The sequence below is a fragment of the Anabrus simplex genome, chromosome 10, assembly GCF_040414725.1.
Source record: "Anabrus simplex isolate iqAnaSimp1 chromosome 10, ASM4041472v1, whole genome shotgun sequence".
Lineage (NCBI taxonomy): Eukaryota > Metazoa > Arthropoda > Insecta > Orthoptera > Tettigoniidae > Anabrus > Anabrus simplex.
This window is the reverse complement of record NC_090274.1, coordinates 72,844,646-72,868,096: the sequence shown is the minus strand read 5'-3', so window position 1 is coordinate 72,868,096 and position 23,451 is coordinate 72,844,646. Positions and strand designations below refer to the sequence as shown.

The 23,451-nt window shown below is 38.6% G+C and overlaps 1 protein-coding gene across 1 annotated transcript in view; it reads right to left on the bottom strand.

Moving 5' to 3' along the window:
* Rpn13 (regulatory particle non-ATPase 13) overlaps positions 1–17,510 on the bottom strand; it is a 65,700-nt gene extending 48,190 nt beyond the window's left edge. The window contains exons 1-4 of the mRNA XM_067154978.2: positions 17,235–17,510; positions 16,953–17,069; positions 16,723–16,825; positions 3,430–3,541 (exon numbers count right to left, since the gene is read on the bottom strand). Coding sequence (XP_067011079.2) covers positions 3,430–3,541; positions 16,723–16,825; positions 16,953–17,069; positions 17,235–17,438 — 536 coding nt within the window. The 5' untranslated portion in view covers positions 17,439–17,510. The remainder of the gene's footprint in view (positions 1–3,429; positions 3,542–16,722; positions 16,826–16,952; positions 17,070–17,234) is intronic.
* Between the last annotated feature and the right edge of the window lie 5,941 nt (positions 17,511–23,451).

Genomic DNA, 23,451 nt, shown 5'->3' with positions numbered 1-23,451 from the left:
TTATGGTCTCAAGGCTATTTATATATATCACCATTCTCACAAGCAAAAGTAAGTGTATACCTGAGTGAAAATCAATAAACGTCATTATTTAGAAATTATCAGCAAAATTATCCACACTGCCAAACAGTTTGTTAGGGCATGCTTTGCGTGGTGAAAAATACGCAGTTTTACATCTAATTTTGAAAGGCAAAATTGAAGGGAGCCGAGGAGTAGGCAGAAGGAGAACAACATGCCTTAAGAATATTAAAGACTCGACAGGCATAAAAAGCACCAAAGAACTGTACCGTGTTGCTGAAGAGAGAAAAGCACTCTCCACATTGATTGCCAACATCCAGGAGACTGGGCAGGGCACACAGAAGAAGAAAATTATGTAACGTACGTCAATTAGGCCTACTATTCTTACTGCTGACGTGTAGCGCTTAATTTTAAATTAGTAAGTGAATTAGGCCTATTGTACTTAAGCATAGGACTAGTGGTTTGCAGGACATCCAGTTATGGAGAAGAAGAAAGATAGACAGTTTACCAATGATGAAAAATTAAAATTTATCGCAAAAGTGGATGCTAATCCACACACATGAAACGTGTGTAAATTGCCCAGATGTTAGACATTCCTATGACAACTTTTAATGTAAGAAACCACAAGAAGATCGAGGACGCCTGTCTGTCAGGAGGAAGCAGCCAAATGAAACGTGTCGGTAAAAGCCAGTTTAGCTCCCTAAATGAGATTATGAAACTTTAAGACATCTAATGGATTGCTTGAAGGTTTTAACAAAAGAATAAACTTTAATATACAGTGGAACCTCGATTCTCCGTTTTTGGAGGGACCATGGAAAAAAACTTACAACACGAGAAAACGGAAAATCCGGGAACGAATGAACCATCAACAATTTGGCTAAACATCACAAAAATTAAATATGCAAGATTACGAGGTGATGCATGGTCAGTGCGACGAATCTTCTTGGTCATTATTCCTGGCTCTCTAGAACGGGGTCGCCATCTCACCATTAAACAGCTCCTCAATTAAAGGTAATCATAGAACCAAGTGAACCTGGAACCAGCCCTCATATCCAGGTAAAAATGCCTGACCTGGCCAGAAATCAAACCTGGCCCCAACAGGTGAGAGGCAGGAAAGTTAGACCGCAGGGCTGGCTCAAAGATTAATTACCGGTATGCGACTTAAAAATCTCGAAATGCCAAGCCAAACAACAATCGAACACAAGTCGTTTTTAATTCTCTAAACTCATAAAATAAATCACATTAGATACAAAAGCGCCCAACATGATGGCAAAATCCCTTTTTTTTCTTATCTTCCATTGTAATTTGGTCACCGGTATACTGTTTGCAGTCAGTTGATGAAAATCTTGTACCGCGTAAATTAGGCCTACGTCGACTTTTAAAGGTTATGTTGAACTCAAGAATATGGTTTCGAATGTTGTCAAATGCATTATATTCAATTCTGCCTGTCACTAATCACAATCAAATTGGAAAGACAAAAAATATCATTAACACTTCCAAAATTACGGTTATTTGCGACCTTGAGCTCAGCTCGATTTATCGATTTCCTGGATCAACCGTCCAGAAATTTCAGTTCCATCAACGCTAAATCCTCGATCATGCGGTTTTCAAGAAAATGTATCTCACGAAAGGACAGCTACAGGATACTTACGGATCATGATGTTAACATCCCTTCATTGCGGTAATTTGAGGAAGTAGCCTACTGTATTGGAAAAGCGATCGGCGGTGAACTTGCATTAGGGACCATCTTAGCATCGCATTTGGATGGTATTATTTAGAGAATCCTTGGAAATCATAAAGCAGAGTGTGTCCACAACATTGGAATGAGACAGAGCGAATTTCGGCAGCTCTGCCTGAAGACGGAATGAGTTTCTTCAATTATTCGTACTTGCAAAACGTCTACATTATGTCCAGGGTTAAATGTTTATTTTTTTACTTTTTTCGAGTGTATCTCCGAACAGGTTTTCAGCACTCCTCTCAGAGCACTGTATAGTCACTGAGCTTTCAGGCAGGAATCGAAACTGCTCCTTCTTAAACAACACAAATGTAGTATTTCAATATTGTATACGATTATGTTATAGAGACCAGAACAGATGTTGCACCTCACATAAATAAAGCCATGGGAGGTTTTGGGACTGCCTATTGCTGTTTTGGTCCTAATATAAGACTGGGAGGAGCCTCCGTGGCTCAGACGGCAGCGCGTCAGCCTCTCACCGCTGAATACCGTGGTTCAAATCCCGGTCACTCCATGTGAAATTTGTGCTGGACAAAGCGGAGGCGGGACAGGTTTTTCTCCGGGTACGGTTTTCCCTGTCATCTTTCATTCCAGCAACACTCTCCATTATCATTTCATAGCATATATCACTCATTAATAATCACCTTGGGAGTGGCGACCCCATTGTAATAATAGCCTATATATGGTTTATTCATTACATCCCTGACCTGGTCAGAGACTGGAAAACAGGTTGTAGGTTTTCAAAGACTGGGAATTTAAAGTTTTTGTGTTTAAATGTTATAAAAACCGCAGTCGTTTTATTTGCACACATTACATTTAAAAACTTTGTATCATTTCACACTCGTGCCGACTTGTACAGGCTAGTAAATGCGGTATTTAACACGGACATCAAATACAATCTCACAAGTCAGGCAGCAGTTTTGAATAGGTGTGGTGGTGTTTGCATCATCAGTCCATAGACTGGATTGATGCAGCGCTCCATGTCACCCTATCATGTGCTAATCTTTTCATTTCTACGTAACTACTACATCCCACAACTGCTCTAATCTGCTTCTCATATTCGTACTTTACCTCTACGGTTCTTAAAACCTAAACTTCCCTCAAAAACCAGCTGTACAAGTCCTGGGTGTCTTATGTGTGTTATCATTCTACCTCTTCTTCTCGTCAAATTCAGCCAAATCGTTCTCCTCTCACCAAATCAATTCAGTATCTCTTCATTCGTAATTCTATCTACCCATCTCACCTTTAGCATTCTTCTGTAACACCACATTTCAAAAGCTTCTATTCTCTTTCTTTCTGAACTAGTTATCGTCCACGTTTCACTTCCATACAATGCCACGCTTCCAGCCGAACGTCTTCAGAAACATCTTTCTCATGCCTATATCAATGTTCAAGGTGAACTAATTTCTTTTCTTAAGAAAGGCCCTCCTTACATGTGCTAGTCTGCATGTTATATCCTCCTTTCTTCTGCCATTATTAGTTGCTTTACTACCCAAGTAACAGTACTCATCTACTTCCTTTAAGGCTCCATTTCCTAGTCTAATATTTCCTGCATCACCTGAATTTGTTCTACTGCACTCCATTACTTTTGTTTTCATTAAATAGCAGGTGTCTTTCTCATCTACAATGTCCTAAAACCTTTAAATGTGACGACTCAACCATTCCTTAACCGACAATACCTCATTGTTCCAAGTAGACTGGAGAGCCCGCCGATCTGTCCCACTCCGCCAAATAACTGCATCAGTTGCTGCTGGGACATGTTGTTGAGCAGGTTGTGAAGATCTCCTCCATCTGCAAGCACAATATAACATAATGTATTTCTGATTTAGGAATGCAAATGTACGTGGAGGTACCATTTAAAAAAATCTAACTTGATATCTACAAACTACAAAAAAAAAAAATACCCATGCGCAACAGCTCCGAATGGCCTTGGCCTACCAAGTGACCGCTGCTCATCCCGAAGGCCTGCAGATTACAAGGTGTCGTGTGGTCAGCGCCACAAATCCTCATGGCCATTAATTTTTGGCTCTTTAGACCAGGGCCGCTATTTGACCATCAGATACCTCCTTAATTCTAATCACGTAGGCTGAGTGGACCTCGAACCAGCCCTCAGATCCAGGTAAAAATCCCTGCTCGGTAATCAAACCCAGGGCAGGCATGCTACCACTACAATGCGGGGCTGGCATAAACAGATGTTAAACTGAATAAGAATGGCATTAGTATATACAAACTCCTTATTGCCGCTGCTGCTCTGCATCCTCCCCTACGTTAAGTATTCATATCCTGTATTCAGCATCTTTTACTTTCTATGTTGTGTTTTTGATTTTATTCTGCATGAGTTGATAACACAATCCAGTTATTACAATAGAAGACAATGACGCCATATGCAACTTTACGTTGGCCAAGAAGAATGCAAGTTCGTACTTCAGCAACATACAATGGCGACTGTTGATCTTTAATTGGTTATAAAAGTAAATGTACTTCTGGGGGGCAGGATGGTGGGTTCCAGAACATTGCAATGAACACATCTCTCTTCTAAAACGATTTCCAAGTGAGATTTCCATAAATTCCAATTCCTATAAATGTTACTAAGTTTGAAAATCACAGGCTTAAACTTTACCTTTTTTTTTTTTTTTTTTTAACTGAAGGTAGTTCACACTGCCTTAGTACCATTCCTCTAGCATTGTTCAGGTCTCTGACACGCTGTGCCATGCTTTCAATCAGTATGACGTCATCTTGAGGGTAAAAGGTTTCATCCGGGCAACTGTAATGAGGTCTGGGGGTGTCCATAAAGGTTGTGAACAATCAAAACCAGCAGTTTTCAACCTGTCCCGTGCATACTCAATGCAGTTCATGTCCAGTGATTTAGCTGATCAATTCCTACGGTTGATACCCACCTCTCTCATTAAGTTCCTCACTGATGCAGCTCTATGAGGTTAAGCATTGTTGTCAACGAAAATTAATTCAGCACCACATTCATATGGTCTAAGAATTTCATTGATAGTTAACATCCCTTGAATTGGTATCAAAAGTATATAATGATAATGCATAATTCCAGCACCACCACCTGTAAATGTACGCACATCTTGAACACACCGGTACTTGGAGTAAGTATTAGTGGTGTGCATTGTTCGAACTTGAGACGGGTAACCAAGACGAAGCAAGATGTGCCTTGCTGCATATGCAACGACTATCACGCATGAGTGTAGTGTGTAAGCTAAAATGCAGAGTTTGCTCTAATCCGTTCAACAGGGCATGTTCGAAGCAAAGTTTGCTGACTAGGGAGGATGACCTTGCTTGCTTTACTGGCTTTGCAACCAATATAGTTCATCCAGATATGAGTTAGTCATTGTTTACAAAGAGCAAAGGCCGGGAATTTGGAGGTATAAAAGGGAGATGGAATGGTTGAGTTAAGAGTCGGCGGATACAGAATGGGTTGAAATAATAACATTAAGTTATTTATTAGACCACCTAATCAATACAAAATCGTCTTGGATGATTTACATAAATTTGTTAGCTAATAGTGGGACATGTTTCGCCTTCTCTGAAGGCATCATCAGCCATAGTCTTAACCTTAAATTAAAAATAAGCGTCTAAATAACATGTAGTGATGAAATGAATTTTAAAATCTTGAAGAGATTTGAAGTAAAATAACATTAAAAATAACAATGATGGTTTGAAAATACAATGTGATGAGATACAATAGTGGAAGTATTAACAAAATTAACCTTAGAAGGCTGCTAAAATAAGTACAATGGAATAAAACAACAGATTGTTATACAACAAGTAGTAAGATTGCATAAAAGTAAAGTTGATAGTAATGGCGGTTATAATTAGACGATGGCGAAAAATCTTATGTAATCAAAGTAAAGAGGAGAGAGTAAAAGTCAAAGTTAGTCGAGAGATCCGAAGTTCATTATGATCTTGAAGATAAAGGATGAAAGTCAGATGCATATGGTGAAGTTGTAGAACACGTTGAGGATATGAAGTTGGTGAATAGAAGTTGAAGAACAGTTTCAAATAGGATCACTATGGACCATCTCAAAATTTGAAGTGATGTTCAAATGTTGTAAATTGTGAGTTTGTAGAATTCTAGTTGAAAAAGCATATACAAGTGGAATCACTTGACGGTGACAAAGATAGCTTGTAATATTATGAGTAAACTGAAGTTATAACACACGTAGCAAGAAGTCTACTGTTGCAAATACTTCTTACTCATAATATTACAAGCTATCTTTGTCACCGTCAAGTGATTCCACTTGTATATGCTTTTTCAACTAGAATTCTACAAACTCACAATTTACAACATTTGAACATCACTTCAAATTTTGAGATGGTCCATAGTGATCCTATTTGAAACTGTTCTTCAACTTCTATTCACCAACTTCATATCCTCAACGTGTTCTACAACTTCACCATATGCATCTGACTTTCATCCTTTATCTTCAAGATCATAATGAACTTCGGATCTCTCGACTAACTTTGACTTTTACTCTCTCCTCTTTACTTTGATTACATAAGATTTTTCGCCATCGTCTAATTATAACCGCCATTACTATCAACTTTACTTTTATGCAATCTTACTACTTGTTGTATAACAATCTGTTGTTTTATTCCATTGTACTTATTTTAGCAGCCTTCTAAGGTTAATTTTGTTAATACTTCCACTATTGTATCTCATCACATTGTATTTTCAAACCATCATTGTTATTTTTAATGTTATTTTACTTCAAATCTCTTCAAGATTTTAAAATTCATTTCATCACTACATGTTATTTAGACGCTTATTTTTAATTTAAGGTTAAGACTATGGCTGATGATGCCTTCAGAGAAGGCGAAACATGTCCCACTATTAGCTAACAAATTTATGTAAATCATCCAAGACGATTTTGTATTGATTAGGTGGTCTAATAAATAACTTAATGTTATTATTTCAATCTACATCATCAATACGGACCAAAAATGATATTTATTACATGTAATACAGAATGGGTCTCGAGCCGCATGTGGCCACGGCTGGTCCGTGGTCCGACAGCTCTACACTCCGACTGGCCAACCGAGCACACGATGGGTGGTCACGGCTCAATGCCTCTGTATTTGGGAGACGGAGAGGGGCCACTCCACACCGTCGACTGACCTGAAAATGGTTCTCTGGGGTTTCCCATTCTCCTGGTGGAACGAGCATGAAATCAGTCTACCTACTCTGTCAGTAATTGCCTGACGCACATTGTGCATTGCAGCAACCAGTGGAAGCAGGAAAAGAAACTTTAGTAAAAGCTGGAATGCTTTTAACAAGCCGTAGGAGTCAGCTAGACCTAGACAATAACTTGTTATTAATTCATAACAATCATAACAACAAATAATTAGTTTGCAATTCCTTCCCAATTTGGGGCTAGAGTTTTTGCACTAGCCATATCTCCTTGCATAGAAACCCTTGAGCAGAAAAGACCATTAAAATTAATGCTTAAGTTTAGATTTAACTATGTGATATAATGACATTAATTTGCACGGTTAATATTTATGTCTTTGGTATGGCTAGTAGTGAATATATGGCATATGAATTAATAATGTGTATTTAGTTTCTGTACATAGAGTAGTGAAGTATGCTAGCCAGGAGGAATGAACGTAAACTTCATTGATCATTTCTCCGACATGAATTATATTTACTACATTATTTCTAGTTTTACTTACATATGTGGCAGCCCCTCAGTACAGTGTAGAATCACAATCTAAAAATATGAGTTTAACTACTGACATTTTCATGCCTAGTCATGAATCCACCATTGTGGCAAAAGCACGTTTCAAGAGATAAAGGTACACAAGACAAACTTAGCAGGGTACGGCTAAGCAAGGACAAAGGGAGGCGAGCACTTCTAGAGGCAAGCTCGAACGAACATAGCTTGCCTCGCCTCTGAGAAGCAACATTCGGTCATGACCATATTCGACAAATATGAACTGAGCATTAAGCGTTTTTTGCATGGCACTAGTGAGTATGCATTCAAATTACCCGTAATTTCACTTTGAGTTTTGGTCGCATATGTTCATACTGTTTCTTTGTATCTCTTCTCTTTTTAGATTTTATTTATGAGCACTAAAAATTTTAATCACCCAATGTTTATGTTATTCCATTTTGGCAGTATTTTGCTACACTGGAACACTGGAATACAGATTTTTTTAAAAGTTTTTTAAATATGGTAAGCCTTTCACACAGCGGTGTGCACTGAACCCCAGCGCTGCCAGGGGAAAGAATTTTGTATTTACATTTTCTTATTCCTTACCAACATTCCTTTATCAAGTTAATAAAAATTGCAAGCAGCTAAGTCAAGGCAAGTGCAGCTGTCTCGATAACCTGTTTGCTTTACCACAGTCCAGGTCTCTCCAGCAAGCTTTGGTTTCTTTGCCGGCACGATGATGCCTGGCCTGATAGGTGTTGGTCTCACTCGAGAATCACAGTGTCTTGCAGCGGGGGAGCAACTAGCTTGGGTGCATGTTAGTTGTATAGTTAACACTCAGAATGTTCAGCGCCATACAGCAGGGGCTACAAGAAGAAAACAGTATAGCCACTTGCAGATAGTCTTGCTAACAGAAACAGCCATGAAATTAACTGTAATAAAAGTATTTATTTTATTTTTGGATTTCGGCATGTATAAAGTTTTTGGTAGCGATTCACTGATGGCACGTGTAGAGTATGTTCATCGATGCACGCGGAAAAAAATATTAGGTTGGCCAGCATGAATACAGAGGCAAGAACGAAGTAACAATTCTGTTTTTCGTTGCCCTGTACGAGTGGGTTTGCCTGTAATGGTAGTATATTGTGAATTTTTGTAACGTTCCTCTTGGATTATAGGTGAAGTTTTCACGAGTTCTGTGGCATTCTTCATGAACATAACGGTGGTATACATCATGAGGAATATTTTCTCTTGTTTGCCGTTGCTGTAACTACGCTCAGTAAGCAAGTGAAACTGTAAAAACTTGGTGAAGTTAAAATACCTGCTAAATTTTGCTACAGTCACTGCCGTGAATACCTATTTTGAAATATGTGCAAGTATGTGGTTGAAAATATTCTTATTCATTCAGGTGAGCTATAATAAATAAGTTCTTTAGTATCTTACTTATAATCTGATCTCTTTGCTTCTTTTATCTACACTTTGTTATCAAGTGAGTATATAAAATAGCTAATGCTGGCTAGCGAGAGAGAGAGAGTTGGGACTGCAATTGGGTTTTTTTTTAATAATCTGCAGCTGGGGTAACAAATGTGTCCACTGCATGCCTCTGCTTTCATACAAGAGCATAGCAAGATTAATTCTTCTTCTTCTTTTACAGCCTCATTTTTTTATTTTTTTATTTTCGCTATTGGCTTTACGTTGCACCGACACAGGTAAGTCTTATGGCGAGGATGGGATTCGAACCCACTATCTCCCGGATGCAAGCTCACAGTCGCGCGCTCCTAACTGCACGGCCAACTTGCCCGGTACAGCCTCATTAGACCATTTTCTGGTCATCTTCTTCGACGAGTTTTCTTTCCAAACTGCCCAGTAGCTTTTCATTCATTCTGATCTTTTCTGTTATTTATTTATTTATCGTATGATGAATGTATGTACATATACTGCGTTAGTTTCAGGATAAAAGTGCGTAGTCACAAGTCCGTACAATACTACCACTCTAGGTCTAGTATTCTGACCCAATCAACTGCTTCATCCGATGTGCGGTGAATGTCCATTAGCTTTCCTTTGAGAGCTCGAAATGGGCAGTCAGCAACAATGTGGTGGATTGACTGAGAAGGGACACCACAATCTGCAGAGCTAGTCCAACCCCATTTGCACATTGTTACAGTTGTTGTGCATTTGATATTACTCGATATTATGTAATTATCACTGTCACGATCTTGTTATCAACAGTTACTAGGTTATTATAGTACTCTGGCAACATGTGGTGACCGTATGTTAGGCCGAAGCTACAGGTTTAATATAAATATTACTGATGATGATAATAATAATAATAATAATAATAATAATAATAATAATAATAATAATCACTAACAGTTTTGTGCGCAGTGGAATATAGCCCAGAGGAATCCGGAACGTAGAGGATTGTAACAAGATATACAACTAAATGAAAAGATAATTTCAATAATCATAACAACAACCTATTATTAGAATAGATATACGTGCGTGTACACAACCAACCAGCGGATACAAGCCATAACAAATATAATTCGATGGATGCTGAAACAATTATTTAAAGTGTACGGTATTGTACGTGTTTAGTTTAAATCTATATATATAAAATAAGAGTTTTGTCTGTACATGGCTCAGAATTGAAAAAGGATGGTATTTCAGTATCAGTCATGTCGACAGTCACAAGGAAATGCACTTTTAACTTTTCTGTAATTTCTGTCTGTCTGTACAGTATGTATGTATGTACAAGCATCACAAGAAAACGGCTGAAGAGAACTGAATGAAAATCGGTATGCAAAGTCAGGAAATAAGTCACTACAATCTAGGCCATAAATAATTTTATTCATGCTGACTGAAATGGTAGTTTAGGAGAAGGTCTAAAATTTAATTCTCAAATATTTCTGTTATTAGTGGTCATATCTTAATGAAAATCGGTATGCAAAGTAGGGAAATAAAGCACTATAATCTAGGCCATAAATAATTTTATTTACACTGATTGAAATGGTAGTTGAGGGGAAGGCCTAAAATTTAATTCTCAAATATTTATGAATCGCATCGATAAATACTACATAACTAAAGTTATATAGTATTAAATTTTCAATCATTTATGTCTAATACATTGTTACCGTAGTGGCTACGATCACAGATATATTCATGAATTTGGATTTTTGTTTCTAAGTCCATATCAGCGCCGAGTCACGAGAACATGGGTAAACAGGATTTAATGAAAATCGGTATGTAATTCGGAGAATAAGGAACTACAGTCTACACTATAAATAATTTTGTAAGACACCCTAATATCAGAGAGTCGAAGAAAACTAAATGTGAAGGCCTACAATACAGAGAGCCCATAAAATTGATCAACAATAACATAACATTGATATTGTTTGTTGTGCTTTGTGTCTTCTGTTGCCACTCATCTCCGATAGATAGGATTACTATTGCATACCGAATACTTTTTCAATTTACCTTACGTCGCACCAACACAGATATGTCTTATGGCGACGATGGGATAGGAAAGGGCTAGGGGTGTGAAGGAAGCGACCTTGGCCTTAATTAAGATAGGCCTACAGCCTCAGCATTTGCCTGGTGTGAAAATGGTAAACCACGGAATACCATCTTCAGGGCTGCCGACAATGGGGTTCGAATCCACTATCTCCCAGATGCAAGCTCACAGCTGTGCGCCCCTAACCACACAGCCAACTTGCCTGGTCGTACCGAGTGTAACAGTCTGTCTGAATATTGGCGGAAAGTAGCTGGGGAGTTAAATAACTTTCTTCTTTAGCATGCCATTCCTCTGGTTCATAAATTTTCTGATATTATTGGTACATAACACACTGCTTCTTCATAGTATTCGAGCTATTCAATCCCTACTCTGAGGCACTGATTGGAATGAGCAGTGTGCATATTTAACAGAATAATGGCAGGGGAGTGTTTACGGCTGTCTGTGGCCTGGTCATTCCAGTTCTGGAAATTTGGAGTGTTAGATCGGCACCGTAGTACGTATACTATTTGTTAAAAGTGAGAAAATATGCGGTTTTTCATTTCATCAAGTATTTTATATGATAACATTGATTTTAATTGCTACTTTCCTACTGACATTTTTGTAATGACCTATGTTGACTTCAGTTAAGAAAGTCACAAATTCAGTCTTTCTGAGAATCCCGTAGCAAAGCACGGGTGCATCAGCTAGTCTATATATATAAAATAAAGAGTTTTCTCTGTACATTGCTCAGAATTTAAAAAGATGGTATTTCTGTATCAGTTGTGTCCACAGTAACAAGCAAATGCACTTTTTACTTTTCCGTAATTTCTGTCTGTCTGTATGTACACGCATCACGAGAAAACGGCTGAAGAGACTTTAATGAAAATCGGTATGCAGAGTCGGGGAATAAGTTGCTATAATCTAAGTCATAAATAATTTTATTCACGCAGAGTGCAATGGTAGTTTAGGGGAAGGCCTAAAATTTAATTCTGAAATATTTTTGTTATTAATGATCGTATCTTAACGAAAATTGGTAGGTGAAGTCAGGGAATAAGTCGCTACAATCTAGGTCATAAATAATTGTATTCAGGCTGAGAGAAATGATAGTTTAGTGGAAGGCCTAAAATGTAACTCTCAAATATTTGTTATTAGTGGTCCTATCTTAATGACAATCGGTATGCAAAGTCGGGGAATAACTCGCTATAATCTAGGCCATAAATAATTTTATTCGCACTGAGTGAAATGGTAGTTTAGTCGAAGGCCTAAAATTTAACTGCCAAATAATTTATTAGTGGTCGTATCGATAAATACTATATAACTAAAGTTATATAGCACCGGTATTAAATTTCCGATCATTTACGTCTCATACATTGTTACTGTACTGACTATAATCGCACAGATATTCATTAATTTGGATTTTTGTTACTAAGTCAATATCAGCGCCGAGTCACAAGAAAATGAGTAAACAGGATTTAATGAAAATCCGTATGTAAAGTCGGAGAATAAGGAACTACAGTCTACGCTATAAATAATTTTATAAGATGCCCTAATATCACAGAGTCGGAAGAAAACTAAATGTGAAGGCCTACAATACAGAAAGCTCATAAAATTTATCAACAATAACATTACACTGACATTGTTTGTTGTGATGTGCTTTGTGTCTTCTGTTGTCACTCATCTCTGAGTATTTTCTTTTAATTTGCCTTACTTCGCACTGACACAGATAGGCTAGGTCTTATGGCGACGATGGGATAAGAAAGGGCGAGGAGTGTGAAGGAAGCGGCCTTGGCCTTAATTAAGATACAGCCGCAGCATTTGCCTGGTGTGAAAATGGGAAACCATGGAGTACTATCTTCAGGGCTGCCAGCAGTGGGGTTCGAATCCACTATCTCACAGATGCAAGCTCACAGATGCGTGCCCCTAACCACACGGCCAACCTGCCCGGTCGTACCAAATGTAACAGTCTGCCTGAATATTGGCTAGAAGTAGCTGGTGAGCTAGAAAACTTTCTTCTTTAGCATGCCATTCCTCTGGTTCATAAATTTTCTGATACTACTGGTACATAACACACTGGTTCATCATAGCATTCGAGCTATTCAATCCCTACTCTGAGGCACTGATTGGAATGAGCAGTGTGCATATTTACCATAAAAATGGCAAAGGAGTGTTCACGGCTGTCTGCGGCCTGATCACTCCAGCTCTGGAACTTTGGCCTGTCAGATCGGCACCATAGTACTATTTGTTAAAAGTGAGAATATGTATGGTTTTTCATTTGATCGAATATTTTATATGATAACATTGCTTTTAATCGCTACTTTCCTACCGACGTTTTTGTAATAGACTTCAGTTAGGACAGCCTCAAAATCAAACTTTCTGATAATCCCATAGCAAAGCACGGGTACATCAGCTAGTACTTTATATAATTAATACAGATGTATAGACGTGGAAACACTTATGCCAAATCATTAACAAGTCTCATAAATTTAACTGAATAAGTAACAATTCAAAAGAATCAACAGTGAGATTGATCAAACTATAGTCAAGTTCATTACAAGTCAGACCTAATTTTTAAATACCTAATACCATACAATCGTACAAAATTTCAAACAAGATGAGGGGTAGAAGCGGGATGGGAATCAGGGAACCGAGAGATAAGACTGACGCGAAAAGAGTTCTAATAAGGAGTAATAGCAGGCACATGAAAATAGAACTTGCTTGAAGAGTGAAGTAGTTCAGAATACGGTAAGATGTGTAAGTCCAAGCTTGCGTTGAGGATCACTAGCCAAAAACACAAATGAATTTTGGTGCCGTGTGATTGCACGACTCTCCCAACTCCGTCATCATTTAGAAATATGAATGTACGATGTTTTACATGAGTTGATCTCTATGTCTTACCTGAAACCAAAACAGCAGCAGTCGAAGGGACTAAAGAACCAGCTCTGTCCAGTGTGGTGATCCGCTCTCGCACATCCAGCGGGGAACGGCCTCTCGTTCAACCTGCCCAGCTGTGCGAAATGAGGCGTATAAGTCCGGCGAATAGTAGTGTAATGTGAATGGCCGGTACACAAGGTAAGTCGGGGCACAACAGCACATGTTCATCTATATGTCATTTGTCTATTTTTGGTTTAAATCTTATTTTTATGTTTTCGGTTTCTTTAAATGTTTTATTTTGCAAATCATCCCAAGTTATTTCTAGTTCTTCCACATCCTCTCTAAATTCCTTAATCCATCCTACTTGTTGCTTCAGGTAGCAGAGTTTCTCTATAATTTTTCTTGGTAATCTGGGTTCTGGTGTCCTCACGACGACAATGGCTAGGCTCAGTTTCTAACAATATAAAGATAAAAAGTATGGACCTAAATGAGGCCACAGAGGTAGTTACAAGAAGAGGACTATGGCAGAGTTTAGTACATTCGCAGAGACTTGCAGACTGAACACTGAAAAGCATAAAAGTATATAATGAAGATGTACGTATGATGTATGCAGTAGAAAGGGCGAGTGCATTTGATCCCGCCATTCAAATGAGAGATCACCTACACTAACGCAAGATTTATTCAGAAATTATTCTTAAATATCTACACCCTCCGAGGTTTACCAAATAGTTTTTCCTTTTCTTTCTTTTTAAATTTACAAGTCGCTTTATGTCGCACTGACACAGATAGGTCTTATGGCAACAATGGGTTAGAAAAGGGCTAGGACTGGGAAGGAAGCAACTATGGCGGTTACATGAACTAATTGGATCCACGAAATATTGTAATATTTGTCCCAAATGGAAGATAATTGCTTTTCCTGCGGTAAATTAAAAAATAGTATGAAATATTTTTCTTGTAGAGAATAATATGGATACATATTTTACTACATTACAACTATTTTTTCTGCTACATCGTAGCGCTTCGTATGTGTTTTGTTTGTCTAACAGTTTTGTGTGTGATGTCTTTGCTCACTGAAGTTCTTGAATTAATTAGGTGTTGTTTTCTTCATGTTGCTCATTAGTTTTGTGCCCAAACTCATTCGTTAAGTGATAGGCCCATATTTATTGGTCCATTGCTGTTTGAACTGCCCGCGCTAGTCATATGGACAAAGATAATGAGAATTCACAGACATATCACTCCCATTCGTCGGTGCTAGCCCTGGACCTCAAGAAAGAAACGAAAGACAGCATGAGCAGCGGAAGGGGAGTCTTGTCTACAACCCGTTACATACGTCTAGTAACGACGGTATTTACTTGGTGTGAAAATGGGAAACCACGGAAAACCATCTTCAGAGCTGCCAACAGTGGGATTCAAACCCACTATCTCGAACGCAAACTCATCCCTGCGCAACCCTAACCGCACAGTCAACTCGCTTAGTGCTACCGATTTCGAAATTCAATAGGACAAGAAACAGATAAGTTCATTAATATCATAGCTGATTTTATAAGACTGCCTTCAAACAAATGTTGGATAATTATAATATAAATAAAATTAAAGAGATTATTTATCAGTTATCTTCAGAAAAAATTACGATGGAAGGAAAGAGAAACTGAAGAACGTATTTCATGAATATGTACAAAACGTTTAACTTGAAATTTAAAAATAACGGCGAAGCTACAGAGAAGAGCACTCACGGTTTAGTAACATGAGCGACCGCTAGGTGGCGCACGCCAGTTCACTGTCGCACTAGCAGCGCTGAGAGGGAGCGCCGAGAGGAACGACAATGCTGCCAACTGTTGCATTTTAGAACCACTGAATGACTTTTTTTTTTTCTTGCCGTGCGGACAGTATGCACCGCGGCCATAGTTAAGAGCCTCTCGAAGGGAGTGTGGCTCCCGAAGGGAGCCACTGTTCTCATGACAGAGATTGGCCTCAAGATGCAAAAATACCTTAAAATAATGATCTTTTCGAAGTGCAAAAATACCTTAAAGCTAATGCAATGGTTGGTAACAAATTCTCGGCCTCATCCTAGGTGTCAGTGACGTCATCCTCTTACTTACGTGAACCAATCACCGCTATAAGCAATGGAGTATGGCGTCTAAAACAGTATTTCTTATTATAAAAGTAAATATACTTCTAGGGGCGGGCGGGTTGGTCTCTGGCAAGCGTATCGAACACATCTCTCTTCCTCGATCATTATAAGGTAAAATTGGAAGCATTTCAAGTAACATTCTATGTAATAATCGTTGAGTTCCCCTCTCTGTATTTTTACCAAAATAACTTCAAAGAAAATGCATATGACATTTCTTCCCGAAAACTTAACTCAAGGCCACACGGTACACTTCATTTTTTCGATGAGGCCAGCCATTTAACCCTTATTTTAATTGATGTAGGGACCTAAGACAAAAATTGCCCAAATTTGGGACATAACCCTATTAGAAAAATAAACACTAGTTCAAAATGGCAAAATATATCCAAATAAAAATCTCCCTTGTATGACTCAGTATTTTAAGCTCTATCCTTACAGAATTTGAGCTCAATCGGTCCAGTAGTTTTCAAGCCTACCCGGAACAAAAAACAAGACACCATCCCACTTTTAATAATAGTATAGATGAGAAAATGGGTGTGGCGAGCCCATCGTAATAACAGCCTATATGAGGCGTCATAACTGATCAGAATAAACACTTAAGGAGCACCTCAGAAGCAATGCGCAGCTCTTGTCTCCAGAGGTGCGATAAGTGGATGGAGGTCAATGATTTACAGCCTGACCCAGAAGCTCCCTGGATAAGGGTGATTGAAGAAGAAAAGAAGTAGGTGCTTCTACTATTGAGAAATGTAATATTCTCCTTCTGGTCAGGAATTCCAACATATCTTTTTTTTTTTATTGCTGAATGCCTTACCAGGAGTTCCACCACCACTCCGCTGAGATCCCGGAGTAGGAGGGTTGTTGAGAACTTCATTGATACGACGGCAGTTCTCCTCATCTTTATCAGTCTTAGGCTCCTGGAATAAAATTGATATAGTTTTCTTTTTAACAACAGGATTCACCAAGTTATCTTAAATTTTTAAAAGCAACTCTGTAACTTACTATAAGGTGATATTCAGATTTGGTGTAATAATTCTTCTTTACCTGAACCCAGAAGAAAAATTTTCTGTTTGAAGACTTGAACTTCAGCACATATACACGACCAGTCGTACATTGGGGGACTCTCTTGAATTCGCAGTCGTCAGGAAATATTATCAGATCCTGTAAGTATATGGAAATTTAATGTATACAAACACAACCCTGCACCCGGACTCTGGGAGAAGTGTCACTTGCATCTAAAGTTGAAGTGTAGGAACTCACTTACGTTACTTCTAATATTTTGTAAAATATAAACTACGAATCTTACTTCTAAAAATATCTACTCACATCTTCCACAGTACCAGTGGTGCGATCCTTCCAGCAAAAGTGCATCAAAGAATCATCTGATTGATAGACGTACAATAACCCCTTTCTCTTATCAGGATGGACCATTTTCCCTTTTAATGTCATTTTACCAGCTTTACACTCAACTAAGTTTTTATTTTGCGATCTAGATGCATTATTACCAAACAGCGCTCCACCAGCAGGCATTCTTAAGCCGAAATCTACCACAAATCTGCACACTCACTTACCCACCATGCAATCAACTAGTCGGTGTGCGCCTAAGCAAAGAAATTCATGGTTACGAGAAGTCAGACAATCACTGATATATACTCCTAGATATCCCAAATTAGAGGGATGTACTGAAACACTACCGACAGATGTCTCACGAGTAGTACCCGGTATGCGCTTGTCGATCGTTATTTGTTTGTATGTGTTTTTAATGGGAGTTCCCTAGTTAAATGATGAAGTTAAAAATTAAATATATCGTTACGACAACAAAGACAACAAGAAAATTGTGATTCCTGATTACTGCTGTGTCCCAATGTCCCAAAATCAAGGTCGACCGTATTCATACCATCAATTTCTTAAGCAGGATCCTTTCCTTAAAAAGTGGTTGCGTGCGATTCGTAGGCAGGACCTACGAAATAAAAATGAGACTCCTAATATCAAGGTCTGCTCGAAACATCTTATAGTTGAAGATTTGCATTACTGAAACTGGTAAGTAAGCTAATTAGTACTAATTAAGAAATAATTTTATAACAAGGTACCGGTAGTGACATTCTGAAGAGTTGATATGACCTATTTCAATAATTTTAGACGAAAGACGAAGACTTAAGGAGAACGCTGTACCTTCGATATTTTCATGGTGTGGCACCGGTGCCTTCGAAATAACTCTGAGAGCAAGAAAATATAGAATTAGGAAAATAGCCATAACACCGTATGCGGTACCCTGAATCACACAGTGATCTATAATTTGACACCGGAGCACCATCAATTTCAGACTTCCTGAACACGAAATAATTCAGTAACACCAAATTTGAAATATTTATATTTGTCTTACGTTCCGAAACAAGATACTGAAACTCGTGGGCTGCAGGGAAAAGAACTTCAGTCGTAGGGTACTGAATGTAGCCCCAGGCACCAGGCACTGCTGCCACACCAATGTCGAGCCTTAGGTACGCCTCTAACCTGCAAAGAAAAGAAAAATGCCGTATCAGGAATGTTTTCAAACTGCTATTTGTACTTAAAGAATTCAATCTTAACAAAAAAAAATCTAAAAGAAGGAGTTGCTGCATTTAGTCCTTACCTTTCAATTAACTCTTGGTTTTTTCCGGATATTTTTCGCCCCGTTTCTTCAATTCAGTTTCCAAATCCGCAATCGCCATTGCACCTATACCATTTCCCGTCTTGTTAAAAACATTAACAGAATATGGTAACTCCATTTTCATGCATTTAAAGCTAAAGTTTCGTTTCGATTATCACAAATGTAGGAATTCTCCATATGAGTCTCATGTAAAACAGTCGAACAGCGGAAAGCGCATGCCGGGTATTACCATTACGCTGCCTAGCGGACAAGTTTTGCGTGATACATCCCTATTCCACAAAGTTCCCGTGATGCGTTCTACACATTCAGCATTCACATTTTCTTTGATACACGCTCATCATCATCAGCTGCCAAGTTAGCACGAAAGCAACGGCTGTGGTTTCCAGTAGTAGTCATGATCATGAGGACATCACGACATCTTGATACGCAAAACAGGACAAAGAAAGTAAATAGTGTGATAATTTTCTCAAGTCATTTAACTTTTAATGTGCAAAAAAAATTGCTACTTGTGGAAAAGCAGTGCTTTATATTAATAATAATAACTAGCAAATTACCCGCGGCTTCGCTGGCGTTGATTTCGTAATTTGATCATAGTAATCGTTCCTCGGCATTGTACTAAGGCATTATCTGAAAATTCTTAAAGTAGAAAAACTTACCCAAAAATTCAGTTTCATTTACCCCAGAAATTTTATGCAAACCATGTTTGTGGTATTACCTTTCGGGGCTAAGGCGACCATGCGTCATTGAACTGAACATGTGAGAAACAGCCTCCTCTCAAGTAGAAAAAATAAATACATGTTTCTTTATTTTTAAAGGACATGTGGGAGTTTGAAACTGATTCATTTTTGCATTTTCTCTGACTGTGACTTGTGCTCTCCGAACGTCTAGAACCATTGTCAGGATATGTTGTTGTATCATCTAGATGTAGATTCTTTGAAATAAAAATGGTAGCACATGGTTCCCCCCTGCCCTTTTCCTTTTAATCTAAACACTACATTACTTTTGTGCCGAAATACTCGATAGAATGAACCGACATACTTTGAATCTTTGACTCAAAATAAAGAAACATTAAGGTTATATTGTACTTCGACAACTTCATAAACATACAGCTGCAGACTACGGCCAGATAAAGGGAAATATCTTGCTCGTTTTAGCATTGCTACTTACTCCACTTATAATTTCCACTATATTTTGGTCCATTTTTAGGAAGAGTACTAGCCTACTCTATTTCGTATATTAATTCTTTAGTTAAGCACATATCGTTCACGATATATTTATTGCCGCCAGAAACGATACGGTAACCTGTTCATTGTATCGCTTTCATTCACTAACAAAATGACACAAGCTTCATTAGATAGATTACATAACTTGAAACGGAAACGCACTAGGGGAAGGGCAAATGCTACACTATGCATTAATGTTATTAACAGCTTCAGTGACAATACACCGTTGAACGAATATCACTGTTACCGAGAGAAACTACGAAAGACACTAGACAGACTTATTAGCATAGATGACGTAATCCACGACCTTCTTTCGGATCAAGAGTTTGAATCCGATATCGATAAAAGTGAGGAGTATACTGACACTGCCAAACCAAGGTTAATAGAGAACAGTAAGGTTAGTCATTCCGCGTTACGGACTGCCATTGACTGTCGCTGTGACGTCACCATGGAACATCGCTGTTAGCCGCTGACGGCAGATTGTATTAGCGCGCGGGTAATGTTTCACATTTTAATAATATACCGAAGTGATATTTTAGAATTTTTGAACGTCATCCAATGTATTTTATAGAAACATATATTCTGTACAAGATAAAGTATGTGTAACATCGTAGCGCTACAAAATAAGAGGTACTTAGAAGTGCGCGATATGTTAGGCTTAAATCAACAGATTCGGGACAAATAAGACTATTTATATTAACTGATATTCACTCTTACCTCAGTGAAGATGATGTTGAATAAATGCATGGAATCTGTACCTCACTGTGACTGACAGATGGGATTTGTTTTATATCACAAACACTGTTAATTTGTTCAACACGTCACGGTGAAAACTTACAGGACACATTGCGATATGTAATAACTTCAAGTCTTGGAACACTAGCATCAAATAAATGGTTGGTCTTTCTTCCCGTTCACATAAGTCAAGTAGAGTATCACAGTCTAGTGTATTCACTACCTACTCGATTTTCATCAAAAGGGCTAAGTTCGCATCGTAGTCGATGAAATTAAGACAGGGTATGAAATAAGTTATTTTCCGAGTTCTGCGCAAAAGTCAAAGTTCCCGTGGCTTTGCATATGAAGTTTACAATAACAAATACAACGGTCACGAACATTTTTTGACCTTGAAAACATTTCTTTTGTTGATAAATGCCACATTCTCGCTTTTCGCTTAAGGGCAGCCTCTATTTTTTTAATTTTTTTTTCTGTTTTGCAGCCAACCAACGCAAACGGAGTAAGGTTCGGATCTTAGCATACGATTTCAAGACTTGTGGATGGACGTCAGGAAAACGGCTTTTAATCTTCACAAACATATTGTTCACAACTTCTGGTTCCCTGTTCAAATCTGTTCGTCCGTGAACTTCAGCAAATATCAGTTCGAATTTAGTGATCATTTCCATGAAATCATCGGAGGGGACGAGCAAACCTCCCCGAGACAGCACGTGTATCCACCCCGGACTTGGGTCATCAGGCGGTGTCAACAACTCTCCTGTAGGCGTGCCCAGGGACCTGTCAAATTTTCGGCAGCGATATGTGATGAACCCCGCAACGTATTTGAATCCATCCACTCTACAGTCAGTATCTTCCTGTAAGGATAGATCATCACTATCAACAGCGTAACAAATTCTCCTCCTTCAGCAGGAGCTATAGGTGACACATTGGAAAGAGGATTATCGCTGGAATTGGCTCCTGACAACAACAGTCTGATCCTATTTTTGACATCAGGTGGAGATGGATGATCGTAAAAATGTCCAAGACCTCTTATGCGCGAAAAGAAATTTTCCAGGCAATCTTGATTCAAACGTGCTGTGAGAATGTATTTAACGCCGAAAGATTCCATCCTTGAAAAGGCCAAGCAGGGAACGGATACTTTTCAAAAATCTTTTTTGAAAGGGAAGCATGTGTTTCGCAGAGCCAACACGCATGTTCTCACAACATTCATAAAATTCTGTGAGGCATTTCTCCTGTCCATAGCGATGAATGCCAAACCCACACGCAAGTGGTTTGTCACTCTCAGGTATTCTAGAATTCAAAATGTCTAGTGACTCATCGGCAAGCTGTATGAACGCACTGTTCTTCCTCTGGCATCAAGTACCGGATAGCCGGTGCTGTTGTGTTAGAAAACAACTCAGCTGCTAATCGTACACGCTGTCGCTCCCTGCCTACCACATTAATATGATGCTGAGAAAGCTTAGGACACATTTTAAATTCACCACTATCCAGAACCAATAATTTTTCAATCACATTTTACGTTGCTGGTTTTTTGCAAGGTTGTACAATACCTTTGTCCAAGAAGTGATTTCTCATAAACTTAAATAAACGAGATACGTCAGCAAACACCCACACATTTCTGCTCGCATTGTGAGGATTAGGAAAATGAGTGTTTAGGTATGTTACCTCAAGTTCTTTCCACACAGATGCATTCTTGGCTCCCATGTCTGCTACAGTAGCTACAACACGGTACGAGACGCACTCTAAGGCCAATATTATTCTTTTCAGAAGCGTAGCTGTCATTTGTACGTCAAAATCAAAGTAGACAGGTTGTTTCCAAGATGAAAACAACCCTCGTACAATAACAACGAGAACATTGCTATGTGGGCCTACTATTCTCTCTTCTTCTTGGTCATAAATTCTGCTATCGATGTTCATTTCATTGAATGATACAACGCAGATTCGTTCTTTGTCGCTCAGTCTTTCAGCTTGCATTTTCATCAGAAGTAGAACGTCTTGCAGTATGCCTGGCCGACAGCGAAAGGAGCGGTTTATCCATGTTCTTAGCGTTGAAACTGCAGGCAGTGGGTATCCCATTTTTTCTCGCAAGTAAATGTTGCATTTCTGCGAAACAGCACGTAGAGTAATCGCTTTACAAACGTCCTCCTTATTCCATTGAACTCGTTTAGATCCATTTAACAGACGTCTTATATGGCAGGGTGAAAATATTTTCCTCAATATTCGTTTAACTTCGCCAGACACTAAAGTACTCATGTTGTTCTTTAGTTTGTGAACATTTCTTTGTGAAAGTGACAGCTTATTCGCAAGTGCTTTGTTTCGTAATTTTAATTTCATATTCACATCAGACAACCGAGCGTTTCTTGCTTCAAGAGTTTTAATTTTTAGTAAGTTGTCCTTTTCTGAAGTGGCAGTAGGATTATCTTGTGTGTCAGTACATTTGTCAGCTGTTCTCTTAATGGGTGATAGTTGTTTCAAAGTCTCAAGAGCTCGTTTCTGCACTAGTCTTTCGTCGTACCGCTCTTTCCTCTCTTCTGCAGTAGGCGAGATAATGCAGGCACTAACTACAGGCATGTTATCATTCCTATTCACTAAAACAGCATTCGTGTTAATGCATGGCAACATAAGTGAGGGAACAGTCCCGGGTTTGAGCACCCACTTCCGAGGCAAATTTAACAATTCAGACCTTAAGTCTCTTATGTAGTCTGACTGCTGAAAATGAAGAGAGCATATTCGAGCATTTTTAATATTAAGGCTACCGAGTCTTTTCTGCAGCACTTCGATACAGAAACATTTTGTAGTTTAATATCACGCGGGAAAGCATGTAAAACTATTTCACTTTCTTTGGTGTTTCGGCTGTGGGATTTACAGTTTATTACAGCGCAGCCCGGCATTGTTTGTCACAATTCTAGAGCACTATGAAGAATAGAACCGTCGCCACCGT